General features: G+C 41.5%; 1 protein-coding gene across 1 annotated transcript in view; it reads right to left on the bottom strand.

The window, feature by feature from the left end:
* LOC118382482 (voltage-dependent T-type calcium channel subunit alpha-1I-like) overlaps positions 1–20000 on the bottom strand; it is a 167259-nt gene that overhangs the window by 18127 nt on the left and 129132 nt on the right. The window contains exons 27-30 of the mRNA XM_052520010.1: positions 11640–11718; positions 10891–11012; positions 9477–9758; positions 9312–9440 (exon numbers count right to left, since the gene is read on the bottom strand). Coding sequence (XP_052375970.1) covers positions 9312–9440; positions 9477–9758; positions 10891–11012; positions 11640–11718 — 612 coding nt within the window. The remainder of the gene's footprint in view (positions 1–9311; positions 9441–9476; positions 9759–10890; positions 11013–11639; positions 11719–20000) is intronic.

The following is a 20000-nucleotide window of genomic DNA, read 5'->3' as shown; positions in this document are numbered from 1 at the left end:
ACATTACCCTAAATACATACAGTACTAAGAAACATTCCCCTAAATACATACAGTACTAAGAAACATTCCCCTAAATACATACAGTACTAAGAAACATTCCCCTAAATACATACAGTACTAAGAAACATTCCCCTAAATACATACAGTACTAAGAAACATTACCCTAAATACATACAGTACTAAGAAACATTACCCTAAATACATGCAGTACTAAGAAACATTCCCCTAAATACATACAGTACTAAGAAACATTCCCCTAAATACATACAGTACTAAGAAACATTCCCCTAAATACATACAGTACTAAGAAACATTACCCTGAATACATACATTACTAAGAAACATTACCCTGAATACATACAGTACTAAGAAACATTACCCTAAATACATACAGTACTAAGAAACATTACCCTGAATACATACAGTACTAAGAAACAGTACCCTAAATACATAAAGTACAAAGAAACATTACCCTAAATGCATACAGTACTAAGAAACATTACCCTGAATACATACAGTACTAAGAAACAGTACCCTAAATACATGCAGTACTAAGAAACATTACCCTAAATACATACAGTACTAAGAAACATTACCCTAAATACATACAGTACTAAGAAACATTACCCTAAATACATGCAGTACGAAGAAACATTACCCTAAATACATGCAGTACTAAGAAACATTACCCTAAATACATACAGTACTAAGAAACATTAGCCTAAATACATACAGTACTAAGAAACATTAGCCTAAATACATACAGTACTAAGAAACATTACCCTAAATACATGCAGTACTAAGAAACATTACCCTAAATACATGCAGTACGAAGGAACATTACCCTAAATACATGCAGTACTAAGAAACATTACCCTAAATACTTGCAGTACTAAGAAACATTACCCTAAATACATACAGTACTAAGAAACATTACCCTGAATACATACAGTACTAAGAAACATTACCCTAAATGCATACAGTACTAAGAAACATTACCCTGAATACATACAGTACTAAGAAACAGTACCCTAAATACATGCAGTACTAAGAAACATTACCCTAAATACATACAGTACTAAGAAACATTACCCTAAATACATACAGTACTAAGAAACATTACCCTAAATACATGCAGTACTAAGAAACATTACCCTAAATACATACAGTACTAAGAAACATTACCCTGAATACATACAGTACTAAGAAACATTACCCTGAATACATACAGCACTAAGAAACATTACCCTAAATGCATACAGTACTAAGAAACATTACCCTGAATACATACAGTACTAAGAAACAGTACCCTAAATACATGCAGTACTAAGAAACATTACCCTAAATACATACAGTACTAAGAAACATTACCCTAAATACATACAGTACTAAGAAACATTACCCTAAATACATGCAGTACTAAGAAACATTACCCTAAATACATGCAGTACTAAGAAACATTACCCTAAATACATACAGTACTAAGAAACATTACCCTAAATACATACAGTACTAAGGAAACATTCCCCTAAATACATGCAGTCCTAAGAAACATTACCCTAAATACATGCAGTACTAAGAAACATTACCCTAAATACATGCAGTACTAAGGAACATTACCCTAAATACATACAGTACTAAGAAACATTACCCTAAATACATGCAGTACTAAGAAACATTACCCTAAATACATACAGTACCATGAAACATAATAATAATAAACATTACCCTAAATACATGCAGTACTAAGAAACATTACCCCAAATACATACAGTACTAAGAAATATTACCCTAAATACATGCAGTACTAAGAAACATTACCCTAAATACATGCAGTACTAAGAAACATGACCCTAAATACATGCAGTACTAAGAAACATTACCCTAAATACATGCAGTACTAAGAAACATTACCCTAAATACATACAGTACTAAGGAACATTACCCTAAATACATACAGTACTAAGGAACATTACCCTAAATACATGCAGTACTAAGAAACATTACCCTAAATACATACAGTACTAAGAAACATTACCCTAAATACATGCAGTACTAAGAAACATTACCCTAAATACATACAGTACTAAGAAACATTACCCTAAATACATGCAGTACTAAGAAACATTACCCTAAATACATACAGTACTAAGAAACATTACCCTAAATACATACAGTACTAAGAAACATTACCCTAAATACATACAATACTAAGAAACATTACCCTAAATACATGCAGTACTAAGAAACATTACCCTAAATACATACAGTACTAAGGAACATTCCCCTAAATACATACAGTACTAAGAAATATTACCCTAAATACATACAGCACTAAGAAACATTACCCTAAATACATACAGTACTAAGAAACATTACCCTAAATACATACAGTACTAAGGAACATTACCCTAAATACATACAGTACTAAGAAACATTACCCTAAATACATACAGTACTAAGGAACATTACCCTAAATACATACAGTACTAAGGAACATTACCCTAAATACATACAGTACTAAGAAACATTACCCTAAATACATACAGTACTAAGAAACATTACCCTAAATACATACAGTACTAAGACACATTACCCTAAATACATACAGTACTAAGGAACATTACCCTAAATACATACAGTACTAAGGAACATTACCCTAAATACATGCAGTACTAAGAAACATTACCCTAAATACATACAGTACTAAGAAACATTCCCCTAAATACATACAGTACTAAGAAACATTACCCTAAATACATGCAGTACGAAGAAACATTACCCTAAATACATGCAGTACTAAGAAACATTACCCTAAATACATACAGTACTAAGAAACATTAGCCTAAATACATACAGTACTAAGAAATATTACCCTAAATACATACAGCACTAAGAAACATTACCCTAAATACATACAGTACTAAGAAACATTACCCTAAATACATACAGTACTAAGGAACATTACATTACCCTAAATACATACAGTACTAAGAAACATTACCCTAAATACATACAGTACTAAGAAACATTACCCTAAATACATACAGTACTAAGAAACATTACCCTAAATACATACAGTACTAAGAAACATTACCCTAAATACATACAGTACTAAGAAACATTACCCTAAATACATACAGTACTAAGAAACATTACCCTAAATACATACAGTACTAAGAAACATTACCCTAAATACATACAGTACTAAGAAACATTACCCTAAATACATACAGTACTAAGAAACATTACCCTAAATACATACAGTACTAAGAAACATTACCCTAAATACATACAGTACTAAGGAACATTACCCTAAATACATGCAGTACTAAGAAACATTACCCTAAATACATACAGTACTAAGAAACATTCCCCTAAATACATACAGTACTAAGAAACATTACCATACATACATACAGTACTAAGAAACATTCCCCTAAATACATACAGTACTAAGAAACATTACCCTGAATACATACAGTACTAAGAAACATTACCCTGAATACATACAGTACTAAGAAGCATTACCCTAAATACATACAGTACTAAGAAACATTACCCTGAATACATACAGTACTAAGAAACATTACCCTAAATACATACAGTACTAAGAAACATTACCCTGAATACATACAGTACTAAGAAACATTACCCTAAATGCATACAGTACTAAGAAACATTACCCTGAATACATACAGTACTAAGAAACTGTACCCTAAATACATGCAGTACTAAGAAACATTACCCTAAATACATACAGTACTAAGAAACATTACCCTAAATACATACAGTACTAAGAAACATTACCCTAAATACATGCAGTACTAAGAAACATTACCCTAAATACATGCAGTACTAAGAAACATTACCCTAAATACATACAGTACTAAGAAACATTACCCTAAATACATACAGTACTAAGGAAACATTCCCCTAAATACATGCAGTACTAAGAAACATTACCCTAAATACATGCAGTACTAAGAAACATTACCCTAAATACATGCAGTACTAAGGAACATTACCCTAAATACATACAGTACTAAGAAACATTACCCTAAATACATGCAGTACTAAGAAACATTACCCTAAATACATACAGTACTAAGAAACATTACCCTAAATACATACAGTACTAAGAAACATGACCCTAAATACATGCAGTACTAAGAAACATTACCCTAAATACATGCAGTACTAAGAAACATTACCCTAAATACATACAGTACTAAGGAACATTACCCCAAATACATACAGTACTAAGAAATATTACCCTAGATACATACAGTACTTAGAAACATTACCCTAAATACATACAGTACTAAGGAACATTACCCTAAATACATACAGTACTAAGGAACATTACCCTAAATACATGCAGTACTAAGAAACATTACCCTAAATACATACAGTACTAAAAATACATACAGTACTAAGAACATTACCCCAAATACATACAGTACTAAGAAACATGACCCTAAATACATGCAGTACTAAGAAACATTACCCTAAATACATGCAGTACTAAGGAACATTACCCTAAACATACAGTACATACAGTACTAAGAAACATTACCCTAAATACATACAGTACTAAGAAACATTACCCTAAATACATACAGTACTAAGAAATATTACCCTAGATACATACAGTACTTAGAAACATGACCCTAAATACATGCAGTACTAAGAAACATTACCCTAAATACATGCAGTACTAAGAAACATTACCCTAAATACATACAGTACTAAGGAACATTACCCCAAATACATACAGTACTAAGAAATATTACCCTAGATACATACAGTACTTAGAAACATTACCCTAAATACATACAGTACTAAGAAACATTACCCTAAATACATACAGTACTAAGAAACATTACCCTAAATACATGCAGTACTAAGAAACATTACCCTAAATACATACAGTACTAAGAAACATTACCCTAAATACATGCAGTACTAAGAAACATTACCCTAAATACATGCAGTACTAAGAAACATTACCCTAAATACATACAGTACTAAGAAACATTACCCTAAATACATACAGTACTAAGAAACATTACCCTAAATACATACAGTACTAAGGAACATTACCCCAAATACATACAGTACTAAGAAACATTACCCTAAATACATACAGTACTTAGAAACATTACCCTAAATACATACAGTACATTAAAATACATACAGTACTAAGAAACATTACCCTAAATACATACAGTACTAAGAAACATTACCCTAAATACATGCAGTACTAAGAAACATTACCCTAAATACATACAGTACTAAGAAACATTACCCTAAATACATGCAGTACTAAGGAAACAGGGTCATAGGATGTTAAATCCACAGGCTCCATTTATTCTTTCTTTTCAGTAATGGAAAAATCCAGTAAAGTGTACCGTCAGTGTTATAGTTACATAAACTGCAGCCGTTGTCTAACACTGCTAAGCAGCTGTTGTTTAAAAGTGTTTGCCTTTAGCAACAGGTTATAGTCCTTGCTCAGTCTAACTATGCCTTCATCATTACCAAAATGAACCTGGTTTATAAAATATATCTACAGTATACGTATATAACTATGGCTGGGAATTGCAAGGGACCTCAAGATAAGATATCATCACTATACTTAGGTGCTGATACAATATGTATTGCGCTTCTCATGATTCTATCTGTATTGTGATTCGATACTGTAATTCTTTGGTGATCTGATGTTCCAAAGATATTGCTCACCATATATCTGCTGCAGAGGGACAAGAGAGAGACATGAGAAAATGAGCTTTCTTTGATCAGTCATGGAAATAAAATGCTCAAAACAAATTGGCTCCCTATTTAAAAAGAAGATGGAGAACAAGGTATGAAGGAAAAATAGAGTGGAGTTTTGGTGCAGGTACAGCCAAAACAATATATCAATACGATAATGTCCCGATATGTAACTGTATCGATTTATTCCCCATCACTATACATTATATAACAATAGACTACATCTATACAGAGTCCAGATATTCCTCAGTGTGTGTGGGTCGTTAAGAACAGCACTGGAGTATGCCCTGAATGACTGTGTTACGAAATAGCAAAGGAACACATACACCCATGTACATGTACGCACGCAGGCACACACCCACCACGCAGGCACACACCCACCACGCAGGCACACACCCACCACGCAGGCACACACCCACCACGCAGGCACACACCCACCACGCAGGCACACACCCACCACGCAGGCACACACCCACCACGCAGGCACACACCCACCACGCAGGCACACACCCACCACGCAGGCACACACCCACCACGCAGGCACACACCCACCACGCAGGCACACACCCACCACGCATGCACACACCCACCACGCAGGCACACACCCACCACGCAGGCACACACCCACCACGCAGGCACACACCCACCACGCAGGCACACACCCACCACGCAGGCACACACCCACCACGCAGGCACACACCCACCACGCAGGCACACACCCACCACGCAGGCACACACCCACCACACAGGCACACACCCACCACGCAGGCACACGCCTGAATGACTATGGCTCAGTCCCAGTAGGTTGATATAAGGCCATTTCTATTTTTCTAGACAACAATAGTGCTGGCCACCTGGCGAGAACATGCGCCCTTCAGTTAATATCTCTCTCTCTCTCTCTCTCTCTCTCTCTCTCTCTCTCTCTCTCTCTCTCTCTCTCTCTCTCTCTCTCTCTCTCTCTCTCTCTCTCTCTCTCTCTCTCTCTCTCTCTCTCTCTCTCTCTCTCTCTCTCTCTCTCTCTCTCTCTATATATATATATATATAGTCCCATTTTGTTTGTCAATTAGGGTGTGCAGGATGAATACATGGTTTGTTGTACGGTAATTTGGTAAAAAGACGATTTGACATTTGTTCAGTACATTGTTTTCACTGAGGAAATGTACGAGTTGGCTGTTAATGATGATGCAGAGGATTTTCTGCTGTTGCTGTTGACACATATCCTACAGTAGTTATTGGGGTCAAATTTGTCTCCACTTTTGTGTATTGGGGTGATCAGACCTTGGTTCCAAATATTGGGGAAGACGCCAGAGGATGTTAAAGAGTCTCTCTCTTTCTCTGTTTCTCTCACAGAGAGATCACCACCAATATCATTATCTGGGTCATTCCACAAAAAGAGTGCTTTTTGCATACCTGTCGTAGAAATTGTGCACCAATATTGAATTTTAAAAGCCTGTTATATTACATGAAGTGTGTCTATGAGTCTTTTTCATAGTCACAAACAGTGAAGACCAGTGGAATCCACAGGGTCTAGAATAACTAGAATACTGTGTATAAAACAGGCACGGGTCTGTATATGACACACTCTGCCAGGTCTGGAATCCCATTACAAGTGTCACAGTAAAGGAAACACCTGCCGTAGTGATGCTGTGAATTGTATTGCCTTAAAGGAGTAAACATTGATTTCTCATCATGGCCATTTCCTTCAGCTCCCCTCCAATCACTTAGCATCACCTCTCCTGTTTACTTCTCTCTCTCTCCACCTTTCCCTCCGACTCATGTCGCTCACTCTCCTCCAGATCTGTTTCCATTTACCTCTGTGTTTTCTCAATAATTCCTGCCTCCACACACGCCACACGCACGCACGCACGCACGCACGCACACACGCACACACACACACACACACACACACACACACACACACACACACACACACACACACACACACACACACACACACACACACACACACACACACACACACACACACACACACACACACACACACACACAATTGTAGCTGTTGTGAATGAATAAATTGATTACATCACCCAGGGGAGAGGAGAGGAGAGCAGACCAAAGAAGCTCCCTCCCTCCCTCCCTCCCTCCCTCCCTCCCTCCCTCCCTCCCTCCCTCCCTCCCTCCCTCCCTCCCTCCCTCCCTCCCTCCCTCCTCCCTCTTATTAAGTTATTCTGTCAGCCAACATAAAGCTAAAAATGGCTCCTCAGTAAAGCCAAGTTTAGTTCTGTAAAGGTAGAACAGATCGTAAGCAGGCAGCCGGTGAGTCATCCATGTGTGTGTGTGTTTGTGTTTGCCATTACATTATGATTAGGTTTTTAGTAATCTCACTGTGTGTGTGCTTGTTCGTGTTTATGTCTTCCAGGGCTTTGTGTTTGTGTGTGTGCACACTGATGGGTTAATATCGGAAGTCCTGAGTTTGAATTGAAAAGATGATAAAATGCACAGTGCAGTGTGTGTTTGCTCGTCTACCTCGCCACAGAAGACTGACAACAAGGGTTGCCATGGCGATGAAGAGCGCCAGGCAAATACACAGTGAAAGGTGCAGCTAGATGAAAATGTATTTCAATGTCCCTCTCCCTTCAACTCCCTAAAATCACATTGTTCTTTCATCAGCATCTATTTCAGGGGTCCCAGGAATAATATCCAAACCCCTTCGAGATGTTTTCATCTGTAGAAACCAATAACAGAACCCTGAATGGGAGTAGCTGTGTTTTTCTGCAGTAGTCTGGGCCACGGCCACGTTCTAATGTACGTCACAAATGGCACCCAAATTCCCTGGTTAAAAGTAGTGCACTATATTGGTAATAGGGTGCCATTTGAGACACACGATGGGTCACGGTGACATTGTACTGAATCTACATTATGACCTGTTCAGAGATTATGTCTGTTATTTGAATACCCGGGCCGACAAGATTAAACATCTCTCTCCCTCTCCCTCCCTCCCTCCCTCCCTCCGTCTTTCTCTCTCTCTCTCTCCCCATCTCTCTCTCTCTCTCCTCTCTCTCTCTCTCTCTCTCTCTCTCTCTCTCTCTCTCTCTCTCTCATCTCTCTCTCTCTCTCTCTCTCTCTCATCTCTCTCTCTCTCTCTCTCTCTCTCTCTCTCTCTCTCTCTCTCTCTCTCTCTCTCTCTCTCTCTCTCTCTCTCTCTCATCTCTCTCTCTCATCTCTCTATCTCTCGCTGTCTCTTCGTATCGTCCCTGGCTCCTTTGTATTACATTATGAAAGGTTGAGTGAACCAGCAGACAAACTGAGTTAAACAGGACTGATGGGCTGTCAGTCTAAAACACTGAGGATGTCAGAACGGGAAGGAGACTAAATGTCTCTGATTATCTTTCTGTCTCCTCTGTCTTTTCTTGTTCTTGTCCTCTCTCTCCCTGTCATAATGACCTCAACCTTACGTCTATGTACTACACATGGGTGTGTCAGACTGTTTATATGTGTAATTCCTATAATATCAAATAGAAAGACAAATAGACAGAAACAGACAGACCCATACGGATGTATTCATCCATCCATCTCACCTGTGCAGGAGAGTAGGGATCCCGATTGTTCGGATCTTGCAGTGTTCCTGGATGCGTCGTTGCCACGTGATATTGCATATTCCCCCCGGAGGAACTGCCTGGGACTCCCATCCCTCTATCCACTCCTCCTCCAACTCCCCCACCTCCCCCCCCACCTCCCCCTGCTCCTCCACCTTTTTTCCCTCCTGCACAGACTCCCTCCGGCCCCATGCAGCATAGGGCCCCCGTGGCCAGCTCCAGCTCAATCTCAGCGTCCATCTCCGCCTCCTCCTTGGCCTCCTTGTTGGAGTCGTCCAGGTGCTTCATCAACACCGCCACCACCACGTTAATCAGGACGAACTGGGCCGTCAACACAAAGGACACAAAGTACATGGGAGAGATGAACTGCAGGCTGGGGTTGCAGGAGTAGTCAGGCCCGTAGTCCGGAGGGCACTCCCTCAACGTGTCCTAGGGAGGGGAGGGAAGGTGGGGGAGAGGAGAAGCTGTCTGTTAGGTCAAGCCATGAAGTCCTGCTAAGACATTATTACATTTACATCATTTAGCAGAAGCTCTTATCCAGAGCGACTTACATTAGTGAGTGCATAGATTGTAATACTTTTTTCGTACTGGTCGTCTGTGGGGAATCGAACCCACAACCATCTGAGCTACATAGGACTATACAGAAACAACACGTTCTAATGAACAACTTCATGAACAAGAGTTAAGCTTTCCAACTTGAAACAAAGATATCAATGTAAGACTTTTGAGAGCAAATTGACCTGTCATACATTAACTGTAAGACATCCAGACATGAGCTGATTCTAGTCTGTTCTCTCTCATTTGTTTTGACCTTTTCACTGTGTAGTCTCAAGTGTTTCCTTCTTCCCCTCTCCCCTCGTTTTCCTCCCTCTCTCCCTCCCTCCCCTCTCTCTAGTCAGCACAGTGGTGATTCACTCTCGTTCTCTCTTCCCCCTCCCTCGTTCCAGACAGTTTGCATCCAACACATCTCCAGGTAAAAGGCAGTGAAAACTCACAAGGTCTCATCAGTAGTAATCTAAGAGAGGTGATTACAGTTCACCACTTCAGCTGAGAGGTAGCGGCTGTGATCCTCACTCGCACCTCTACAACCCACTGAGGTGTTTTTACGGTGCGCCCCTGTCACACTCCATAATGCGTTGAGCGTGGGGGGTGGCGGGGTGGGGAGGGCGGGGGGGCGACGACTGTGAAATGGGAGTGGGACACATTCCCCTATTTAAAAAGGCCATCTTTACAGAGGATATACAGAGCTGTGACAGGTCTGGTTATGGTAGCGCTCAAGGAGAGGAGGATTGGAATGGTCTTCTTAAGCAGCAGGACATAGGCTAGGGGTCTGCCCTTAGGGCCACAGGGCTTGTAATTACTGAAACTTCTCTGCAGCTAAGAAGCCAGGCACCAAATACCAACCACAGACATCAAAATGAGAACTGAATAATACAACCCAAATAGCAACACATTGAAACATGGTAATCCAAGTCATTTTGGGTTAAAGTATCAGATGATCAACTATCTCATTTATTGTAATAAACACTCCATAGAACACCATGTAGAAGTCCATCCATACCTTCATGATCCCATTCCAGTTGTCCCCAGTGGAGACCTGGAACAGAGTGAGGAAGGCCATGCCAAAGTTCTCAAAGGTAGCATGGCGGCTCATCCCCTCACATGGGTAGTCCTCGTTACACACTGGGAGAGGAGAGTAGGGAGGGAGGGAGGTATGGGGGAGGGAGACATGGGGGAGGGAGGGATGGAGAGGTAAGAGAGAGTGAGAGAAGGGGAGAGAGAAACAAATAGAGCAAGATAGATACAGAGAGGGGGGGAACAGGGGGATAGACGAAGGGACAGAGGGAGAGATAAAGATGCATGAAGAGAAAACAACAGTTTATATAGAGAACATGTATCTATCTGTTCAGTCCTCTTAGAAACCAACAACCAACAACAGTAGACGTGGTTGTTTGCTCCGGGTCTTAAAGCTGTCTTGGCTGATTGTTTACACATTTCTCTCCTTACTACAGTTGCATTTGGCTCTAATCCTTTGCTCAAAACTGATGGGATGAGAGATGACCTCCAGCAGACCTGACGAGAGTCCATAGAGAGAGTGACAGTTTGAAGACAGGCCTAGCTGACGTGTTATTGTTCTCCTGCCTCTCCTTGATACTTCTGGTTTCTGGCTGTGTCCAGATACTTAACTACAAGTCCCTTTTTAATTCTGTCTGGGCTCTGTAATCGAACAGGATTGGATATGTACAACTCTGAATGTGGCGTGCCATTGGGAATGCAGGGTTTTGTTCCAGCCCATCACTACCAACTCACCCAGTTCTCCAAACAGCTCAACCCCCAGTGCTGCATAGATGAAGAACAGGAGCATGAAGAGCAGGCCCAGGTTCCCCACCTGAAACACACATAGGAACAGTATTAGGAACTGTTTCTGCTCTACATTCTCTTTGTATTGAACTGTTATTTTGACAGGGAGTCATGCTGAGTCCAAGGTCTCTTTTACAGAGTGATTTTAGGTTCCCAAGTGGCACAGTGGTCTAAGGCACTACATCTCAGTGCAGACACTCTGGTTTAAATCCAGGCTGTATCACAACCGGCCGTGATTGGGAGTCTCATAGGGCGGCGCCTAGCGTCATCCGGGTTTGGCTGGTGTAGGCTGTCACTGACTTGCCTAGTTAAATAAAGGTGAAAATGTTGTTGTTTTTAAAATACGGATGAACACCGTAGTGACAAAAATATACACATCAAATACAGTACGAAAAGCAAAACCAGGATAAATAACACAATCATAGAAAACAAACACATTTTTCTGTAAAAAGATCCTCAATCAGCCGTCTGAATTGCCCTGGAGGCACCAAATCATACATTTTTAAGGCAAACATTCTAAACATTGCATCCCACTGAAAGAACAGCGGGTGTTTTGGCCTTGCCTTTTACCAAGCAACAAAACCTATTGGTCCCAGCATCCATGTTTTGGCACAGCCTCTACCTTATTAGAATCCTCAGTAGAGGCATCATTTGCTAGTTGTTCTGCCTTTCGCTTGGGCCAGCCTGCTAACAAAAAAAGAGAAGTGAAACCTGGACATGTGGTGCACGACCAAAGCCCAAGTCCTACATCCTATCAGAATCCTCAAGAGGAGCCTGAGGAGAGAATTGGAAAAGTTGTCAGTTTGCGTAACCTTACTCTGTTATTGTGACTGTGTAGTTGGAAGCCACCCAGGACACACAGCAGTAGATCCCTCTCTGTCTGCTGAATGGTACTGCATAAAGAGGTTATGTAGTAAATATGCTCAGAAAACACAATCCCATTAGTGAGATGTAACCTTACAGAGCCAATGTCACAGCAGCCAGCACACAGCTCTGTCTGGTCTGGTACCCTGGGGGAGGAGGCTCTACTGGCCTGATCTAGTCTGTTCTGGCCTGCTCTAGCCTGTTCTGGCCTGATCTAGCCTGTTCTGGCCTGATCTAGCCTGTTCTGGCCTGCTCTAGTCTGTTCTGGCCTGCTCTAGTCTGTTCTGGCCTGGTCTAGTCTGTTCTGCCTGCTCTAGTCTGTTCTGGCCTGATCTAGTCTGTTCTGGCCTGCTCTAGTCTGTTCTGGCCTGATCTAGTCTTCTCTGGCCTGCTCTAGCCTGTTCTGGCCTGCTCTAGTCTGTTCTGGCCTGATCGAGCCTGTTCTGGCCTACTCTAGTCTGTTCTGGCCTGATCTAGCCTGTTCTGGCCTACTCCAGTCTGTTCTGGCCTGCTCTAGTCTGTTCTGATCTAGTCTGCTCTGGCCTGCTCTGGCCTGCTCTAGCTTGCTCTGTTCTGACTTGCTCTGTTCTGATCTAGTCTGTTCTGGCCTGATCTAGTCTGTTCTGGCTTGCTCTAGTCTGTTCTGACTTGCTCTGGTCTGTTCTGGCCTGATCTAGCCTGTTCTGGCCTGCTCTAGCCTGTTCTGGCCTGATCTAGTCTGTTCTGGCCTGATCTAGCCTGTTCTGGCCTGCTCTAGTCTGTTCTGGCCTGATGTAGCCTGTTCTGGCCTGATTTAGTCTGTTCTGTGGCTTCTGTGGCTTCTGTGGCCAGTGGTCCTGTGGCTTCTGTGGCTCAGTTGGTAGAGCATGGCACTAGCCTGTTCTGGCCTGCTAGAATGTATGCCTGACTTCTGGCCTGCTAAATGGCATATATTATTATTATTCTGGCCTGATGTAGTCTGTTCTGGCCTGATTTAGCCTGTTCTGGCCTGCTCCAGTCTGTTCTGGCCTGCTCTAGTCTGCTCTGGCCTGATCTAGCAATAAGAGACACACTACACATCACTTCCGGTTGAACGCGGAAAGAGGGAGAGTTCAGTTTTGTTGCTTTGAAAAGTTTGTTGTTTTGAAAATGTATTGGAAAGTTCTTAGTAGAAATCTAACTTTCAGAACCCGCAACACAGTTGGCATCAGTTGTTGGGACTGCTAGTCTCTGTCCAGTGATCCTACCGACCAAGGATGGGTATGAGTAGCAGCTGGCTTAGCTGGGTTTTCTTGAGGGCTTGAAAGCAGCCCGCGATGTGGTTAGCCATTGTGGCTGGGACCGCAGATGGTTCCGGGTTCATGGCTGTCTAGATCCCTGCTGTTTGTTGTTGTCACCTCCCTGTGACCTGCCCTGTCTGGACTTACGTTGCTTAGCTACCATGACAAAGACCAACGGCGGGGGGAGTACCGTTGAGGACAGTGTCTTTCTATCACACGTGAAGGATCTTTTAAACTAACAAAAAGAGTATAAGCAGTTGTTACAAAAACAAGAAAATAGCTTCAAGTGTTTTGTCCAAATACTGTTTGATTCAACAAGTAAAACAATGAACGACCTGACCAGAGAGGTCCAGGACCTGAATAACAATTTGCAGTTTTCCCAGGGTCAGCTCGATGAGTTGAAACAGGAAAACGGCAAGATGACAGCCATCTGTAAGTCATTGAGAGAGGACATCAGTTCTTTATGTGAATCCATGATGACAACGACGGATAAATCAGACTCGAGGGACAATCAAGGCAGAACAACATAGTTGCGGATGGAATTGCAGAATCTCCACATGAGACCTGGACGGAGTCTGAGGACAAAGTGAGGGAAGTGATCTCTGAGAAATTGGAGACGGACCACAGGAAGATTGAGGTGGAGCATGCCCACAGGACTGGAAAACCCACCACCGTCCCAGGTGACAGGCCAGATAGTGGTCAAGTTCCTGAAGTTCAAGGACACGGTAGCTGTTCTGGAAAGAGCCAAGAACTTGAGAGGAACATATATCTTCCTCAACGAGGTCTATCCTGAAGCTGTGCACCAGAAGAGGAAAGAGCTTATCCCAGCCATGAAAGCTGTCAGAGCGTGTGGGGACATCGCTGACATCTGCTATGACAGGCTCATTGTTCACCTTCCCAGAAGCCTGGAAGAGATGAGAGAGCCAAGCCTATGGGTTCGTAGCTTCAACCCCGCAGCACGCACACACACACACACACACACACACACACACACACACACACACACACACACACACACACACACACACACACACACACACACACACACACACACACACACACACACACACACACACACACACACACACACACACACACACACCAATTAATTATTGACTGCTGAATATATATATTTTTCTCTAGCTTTGTTTGCTCTTTTCAGTATTATGTCTATCTCTGATAAGCTACCCAGGAAAGGGATGAAAATAGCCCATATTAATATATGTCGCCTGAAGGTTCATGAAATCAATAACTTGCTAACATCAGATAACATTAATATATTAGCCATTTCTGAGACTCACTTAGATAACTCATTTGATGATACAGCAGTAGCAATACAAGGATATAACATTTATAGAAGAGACATAAATGCTTATGGGGGAGGTGTTGCTGTATATATTCAGAGCCATATCTCTGTAATGCTTAGAGAAAACCTTATGCCAATTGTTATTGAAGTGTTGTGGTTGCAGGTTCACTTGGCACATCTAAAGCCTTTTCTTTTGGGGTGTTGTTATAGGCCACCAAGTGCTAACAGTCAGTATCTAAATAATATGTGTGAAATGCATGATAGTGTAGGTGATGTAAACAGAGAGGTCTGCTTTCTTGGAGACCTGAATATTGACTGGTTTTCATCAAGCTGTCCGTTCAAGAGGAAGCTTATTAATGTAACCAGTGCCTGTAATCTGGTTCAGGTTATTAATCAACCTACCAGGATGTTTACAAACACTACAGGAACAGGATCATCCAGGATCATATCAATCACATTTTTACTAACACTGTAGAACTTTGTACTAAAGTTGTATCCATACCCATTGGATGCAGTGATCACAATATAGTGGCTATATGCAGGAAAGCCAACATTCCAAAAACTGGGCCTAAAATAGTGTATAAGAGATCATACAAAATATTTTGCTGTGACTCTTATGTTGGTCTGATGCAATTAATAAGGAGCATCCAGACGCTGCACTTGATGGATTTATGAAATTGTTTCTTCCAATTATTGATAAACATGCACCTATTAAGAAACTGACTGTTAGAACTGTTAAGGCTCGATGGATTGATGAGGAAACTGTATGGTTGAAAGAGATGAGGCAAAAAGAGTGGCTAATAAGTCTGGCTGCACATCTGACTGGCTGACTTACTGCACATTTACTGTAAATGGAACTATGGGCAGAAAGAGCCATTCGAATCAGATGGCTTATTCATCACAAAACCATTTGATGTTGCCAATTATTTTAATGATTACGTCATTGGCAAAGTGGGCAAACTTAGGAAGGAAATGCCAACAACAAACAGTGAGCCATTGTATTCATGCATTAAAAAAAACAAATAATGAAAGAAGAGCGTTTCAAGTTTGAATTTTGTAAAGTTAGTTTGGGAGAGTTGGGAAATGATTGTTATCGATCAATAATGACAAACCTCCTGGCATTGACAACTTAGATAGAAAGCTACTGAGGATGGTAGCTGACTCTATACCCACTCCTATCTGTCATATATTTAATCTGAGCACCAGAGGAAATTCTTAGTCCTCAGGCCTGGAGGGAAGAACAAAGTAATTCTGCTACCCAAGAGTGGTAAAGCAGCCTTTACTGGTTCTAACAGTAGACCAGTAGCAAACTGTTGGAAAAAATGGCGTTTGACCAAATACAATACTATTTATCTGTAAACAAATGATCAACAGACTTTCAGCATGCTTTTAGAGAAGGGCACTTAACATGTACTGCACTGACACAAACGACTGATGATTGGTTGAATGAAATTGATAATAAGAAGATTGTGGGAGCTGTACTGTTAGATTTCAGTGCAGCCTTTGATATTATTGACCATATCCTTTTGTTAACAAAACATATGTGTTTTGGCTTTTCAACCTCGTGGATTCAGAGCTATCTATCTAATAGAACTCAAAGGGTTTTCTTTAATGGAAGCAGGGCAGCTTTCTAGGCCCTCTACTCTTTTCTATTTTACCAATGACCTGCCACTGGCATTAAACAAAGCATGTGTGTCCATGTATGCTGATGATTCAACCATATACGCATCAGCAACCACAGATAATGAAGTCACTGAAACCCTTAACAAAGAATTACAGTCTGTTTTGGAATGGGTGGCCAGTAATAAACTGGTCCTGAACATCTCTAAAACCAAGAGCATTATATTTGGTACAAATCATTCCCTAAATTCTAGACCTCAGCTGAACCTGGAAACTAATGGTGTGGCTGTTGAACAAGTTGAGGAGACTAAATTACTTGGCGATACCTTAAATTGTAAACTGTCATTGTCAAAACCTATAGATTGAATGCTTGTAAAGATGGAGAGAGATCTGTCCGTAATAATGAGATGCTCTGATTGTTTGACACCACACTCCAAAAAGCAAGCTCTGTAGGCTCTAGTTTTGTCTCATCTTGATTGTCCAGTCGTGTGGTCGAGTGCTGCAAGGAAAGACCTAGTTAAGCTGCAGCTGGCCCAGAACAGAGCAGCATGTCTTGCTCTTCATTGTAATCAGAGGGCTGATAAAAAATACTACATATATGCCAGTCTCTCTTGCCTAAGAGCTGAGGAGAGACTGATTGCATAACTTTTTCTTTTCATAAGAAACATTAACGTGTTGAAAATCCCAAATTGTTTACATAGTCAATTTCACACAGCTCTGACACACACATGTACCCCACCAGACATGCCCCCTGGGGTCTTTTCACAGTCCCCAAACTCAGAACAAATTCAAGAAAGTGTACAGTATTATATAGAGCCATTATTGCATGGAACTCTGTTCCATCACATATTGCTCAAAAAAGCTGCCCTGGTTTCAAAAACAGATAAAGCAACACCTCACAGCACAACACCTCTCCCCTATTTGACCTAGATAGTTTGTGTGTCTGTATTGATATCTAGGCTGTGTGCCTTTACATTTTTTACGTAGTTCTGTCCTTGAGTTGTTTTAGTCCATTAATGTTCTGTATTATGTCATGTTCCATGTTTTGTGTTGGACCCCAGGAAGAGTAGCTGCTGCTTTTGCAACAGCTAATGGGGATCCTAATGAAATACCCAAAATACCAAAAATCCTGATCTAGTCTGTTCTATCCAGATCTAGCTGCTCTATCCAGATCTAGCCTGCTCTATCCAGATCTAGCCTGCTCTATCCAGATCTAGCCTGATCTAGCCTGCTCGATCCAGATCTAACCTGCTCTATCCAGATCTAGCCTGCTCTATCCAGATCTAGCCTGCTCTATCCAGATCTAGCCTGCTCTATCCAGATCTAGCCTGATCTAGCCTGCTCGATCCAGATCTAACCTGCTCTATCCAGATCTAGCCTGCTCTATCCAGATCTAGCCTGCTCTATCCAGATCTAGCCTGCTCTATCCAGATCTAGCCTGATCTAGCCTGCTCGATCCAGATCTAACCTGCTATATCCAGATCTAGCCTGATCTAGCCTGCTCTATCCAGATCTAGCATGATCTAGCCTGCTCTATCCAGATCTAGCCTGATCTAGCCTGCTCGATCCAGATCTAACCTGCTATATCCAGATCTAGCCTGATCTAGCCTGCTCTATCCAGATCTAGCATATCCAGATCTAGCCTGCTCGATCCAGATCTAACCTGCTCTATCCAGATCTAGCCTGATCTAGCCTCTACCAGGCTAACAAATTGCAAGACAAACAGTCACAGATGTGAAGCTGTTTTTCATAGAAGAACACGACCCAGGTGTATTAAGATAGGAGTGTTTAGTGAGGGTTAGAGACCAAGGTCGTGTTCAGCAGGTACTGAACGTCCGGGAAAGTTCTTGAAACCAACAAAGGAAAAGTGTGTGTTCTTCGTGAACAAGCTCAGGTGGTAATACCTCCATTTCAAAAGGTTTTCTCCCGTTTGGGTCTACTGAACATGCCCCAGGTCAGCAATGTCTAAGTTAAGTAGAAATTATGTAGTGACGTAACAGTTCTATAAAAATCTCTAAAGCACTTTAGATCCAGACTTTGTTTGTCATACTGTCAGTCTCAGTCTCTCGTCAGACTGTCTCAGTATGATACCGAGTTCCCTTTGGGCCACAACTAATGCAAGTTCTCCCCAGCTACCTGTGTCACAGTTGATTAGTGATGTTTCTACCAGGGAGACTGTAGATCTTACACTACTGGGGATGATTTAAGCACCTCTGAAAATAGCAATATTCCATTGAGATCTGTTTAATGATCTGTGATTCTTAATGACATGTTTCTAGACAAACAAAGGGTGAATTTATGTCGGGTGAACCCTGGGTCAGTGATAAGTGAGTCTTGAATTTACTTTGATCTGTGCACATAGCTAAGAGCATTCTATGCTAGCCAGGATCCATTCACTTTTACTGTATTTTGGTCCCCAATGCTAATGTTAGCTAGCGAATAGTGGCTGTGGCCATAGATGCAAATCCAGAGAGGGGATAGCTCATCTCTCCCGGCCAAGGGACTAGTTTTAAAGGAAGTCTGTATTTTCTGGAGAGAAAAAACATCACAGGGATAAAAAAAAAATGAGTAGCTAAGAGAATGGTACAAGATGTCGCTGTGAGCACTCATAATTAGCTTTTAGAAAGCAGAAATGGTGATATTCATGCAGCGTTGCCTACTAACATAGGCTATATCCGAAGTTTATCACCCAGCCCCTGGAGGAGAGAAAACAACTGGCTTTAGTGGTGATGTGATGTGACTGAACGACACCACTACCATCTAGTGAACAGCAGATGGTAGCCATTTTAGCTCAGTTGGGGAGAAATGGGATAATGTTAGATAATGGCTGATTATTTTAGGCAGATTCTGTGATAAGAGATGGCGTCGGTCGTAATGTGTTTGAGTGTTACCTTCAGCTAGCTAGCTAACATCTGTCAGGGGCTTCTCCATGGAATACCATTACTCTCAGTCTTGACAGTGTGTAACACTACCGTGGCAGGTGATTTTTCACCTCCTTCTCAAGATGTAACTATAGCAGACTGATTGTCTCCTCTCATCACGCACGCACGCACGCACGCACGCACGCACGCACGCACGCACGCACGCACGCACGCACACACACACACACACACACACACACACACACACACACACACACTTAAGGATACAAACAGACACACACACACCTCTTTCATCACCTTGGTGTTAATTACCTGCCTGATGCCCTTGGGGAGACGATCCAGGGTCCTGTGTTAATGAGACAGGGATCGATAGCAGTGG

This window comes from Oncorhynchus keta, chromosome 5 (assembly GCF_023373465.1).
Source record: "Oncorhynchus keta strain PuntledgeMale-10-30-2019 chromosome 5, Oket_V2, whole genome shotgun sequence".
NCBI lineage: Eukaryota > Metazoa > Chordata > Actinopteri > Salmoniformes > Salmonidae > Oncorhynchus > Oncorhynchus keta.
This window is presented reverse-complemented; position numbering and strand designations above follow the sequence as displayed.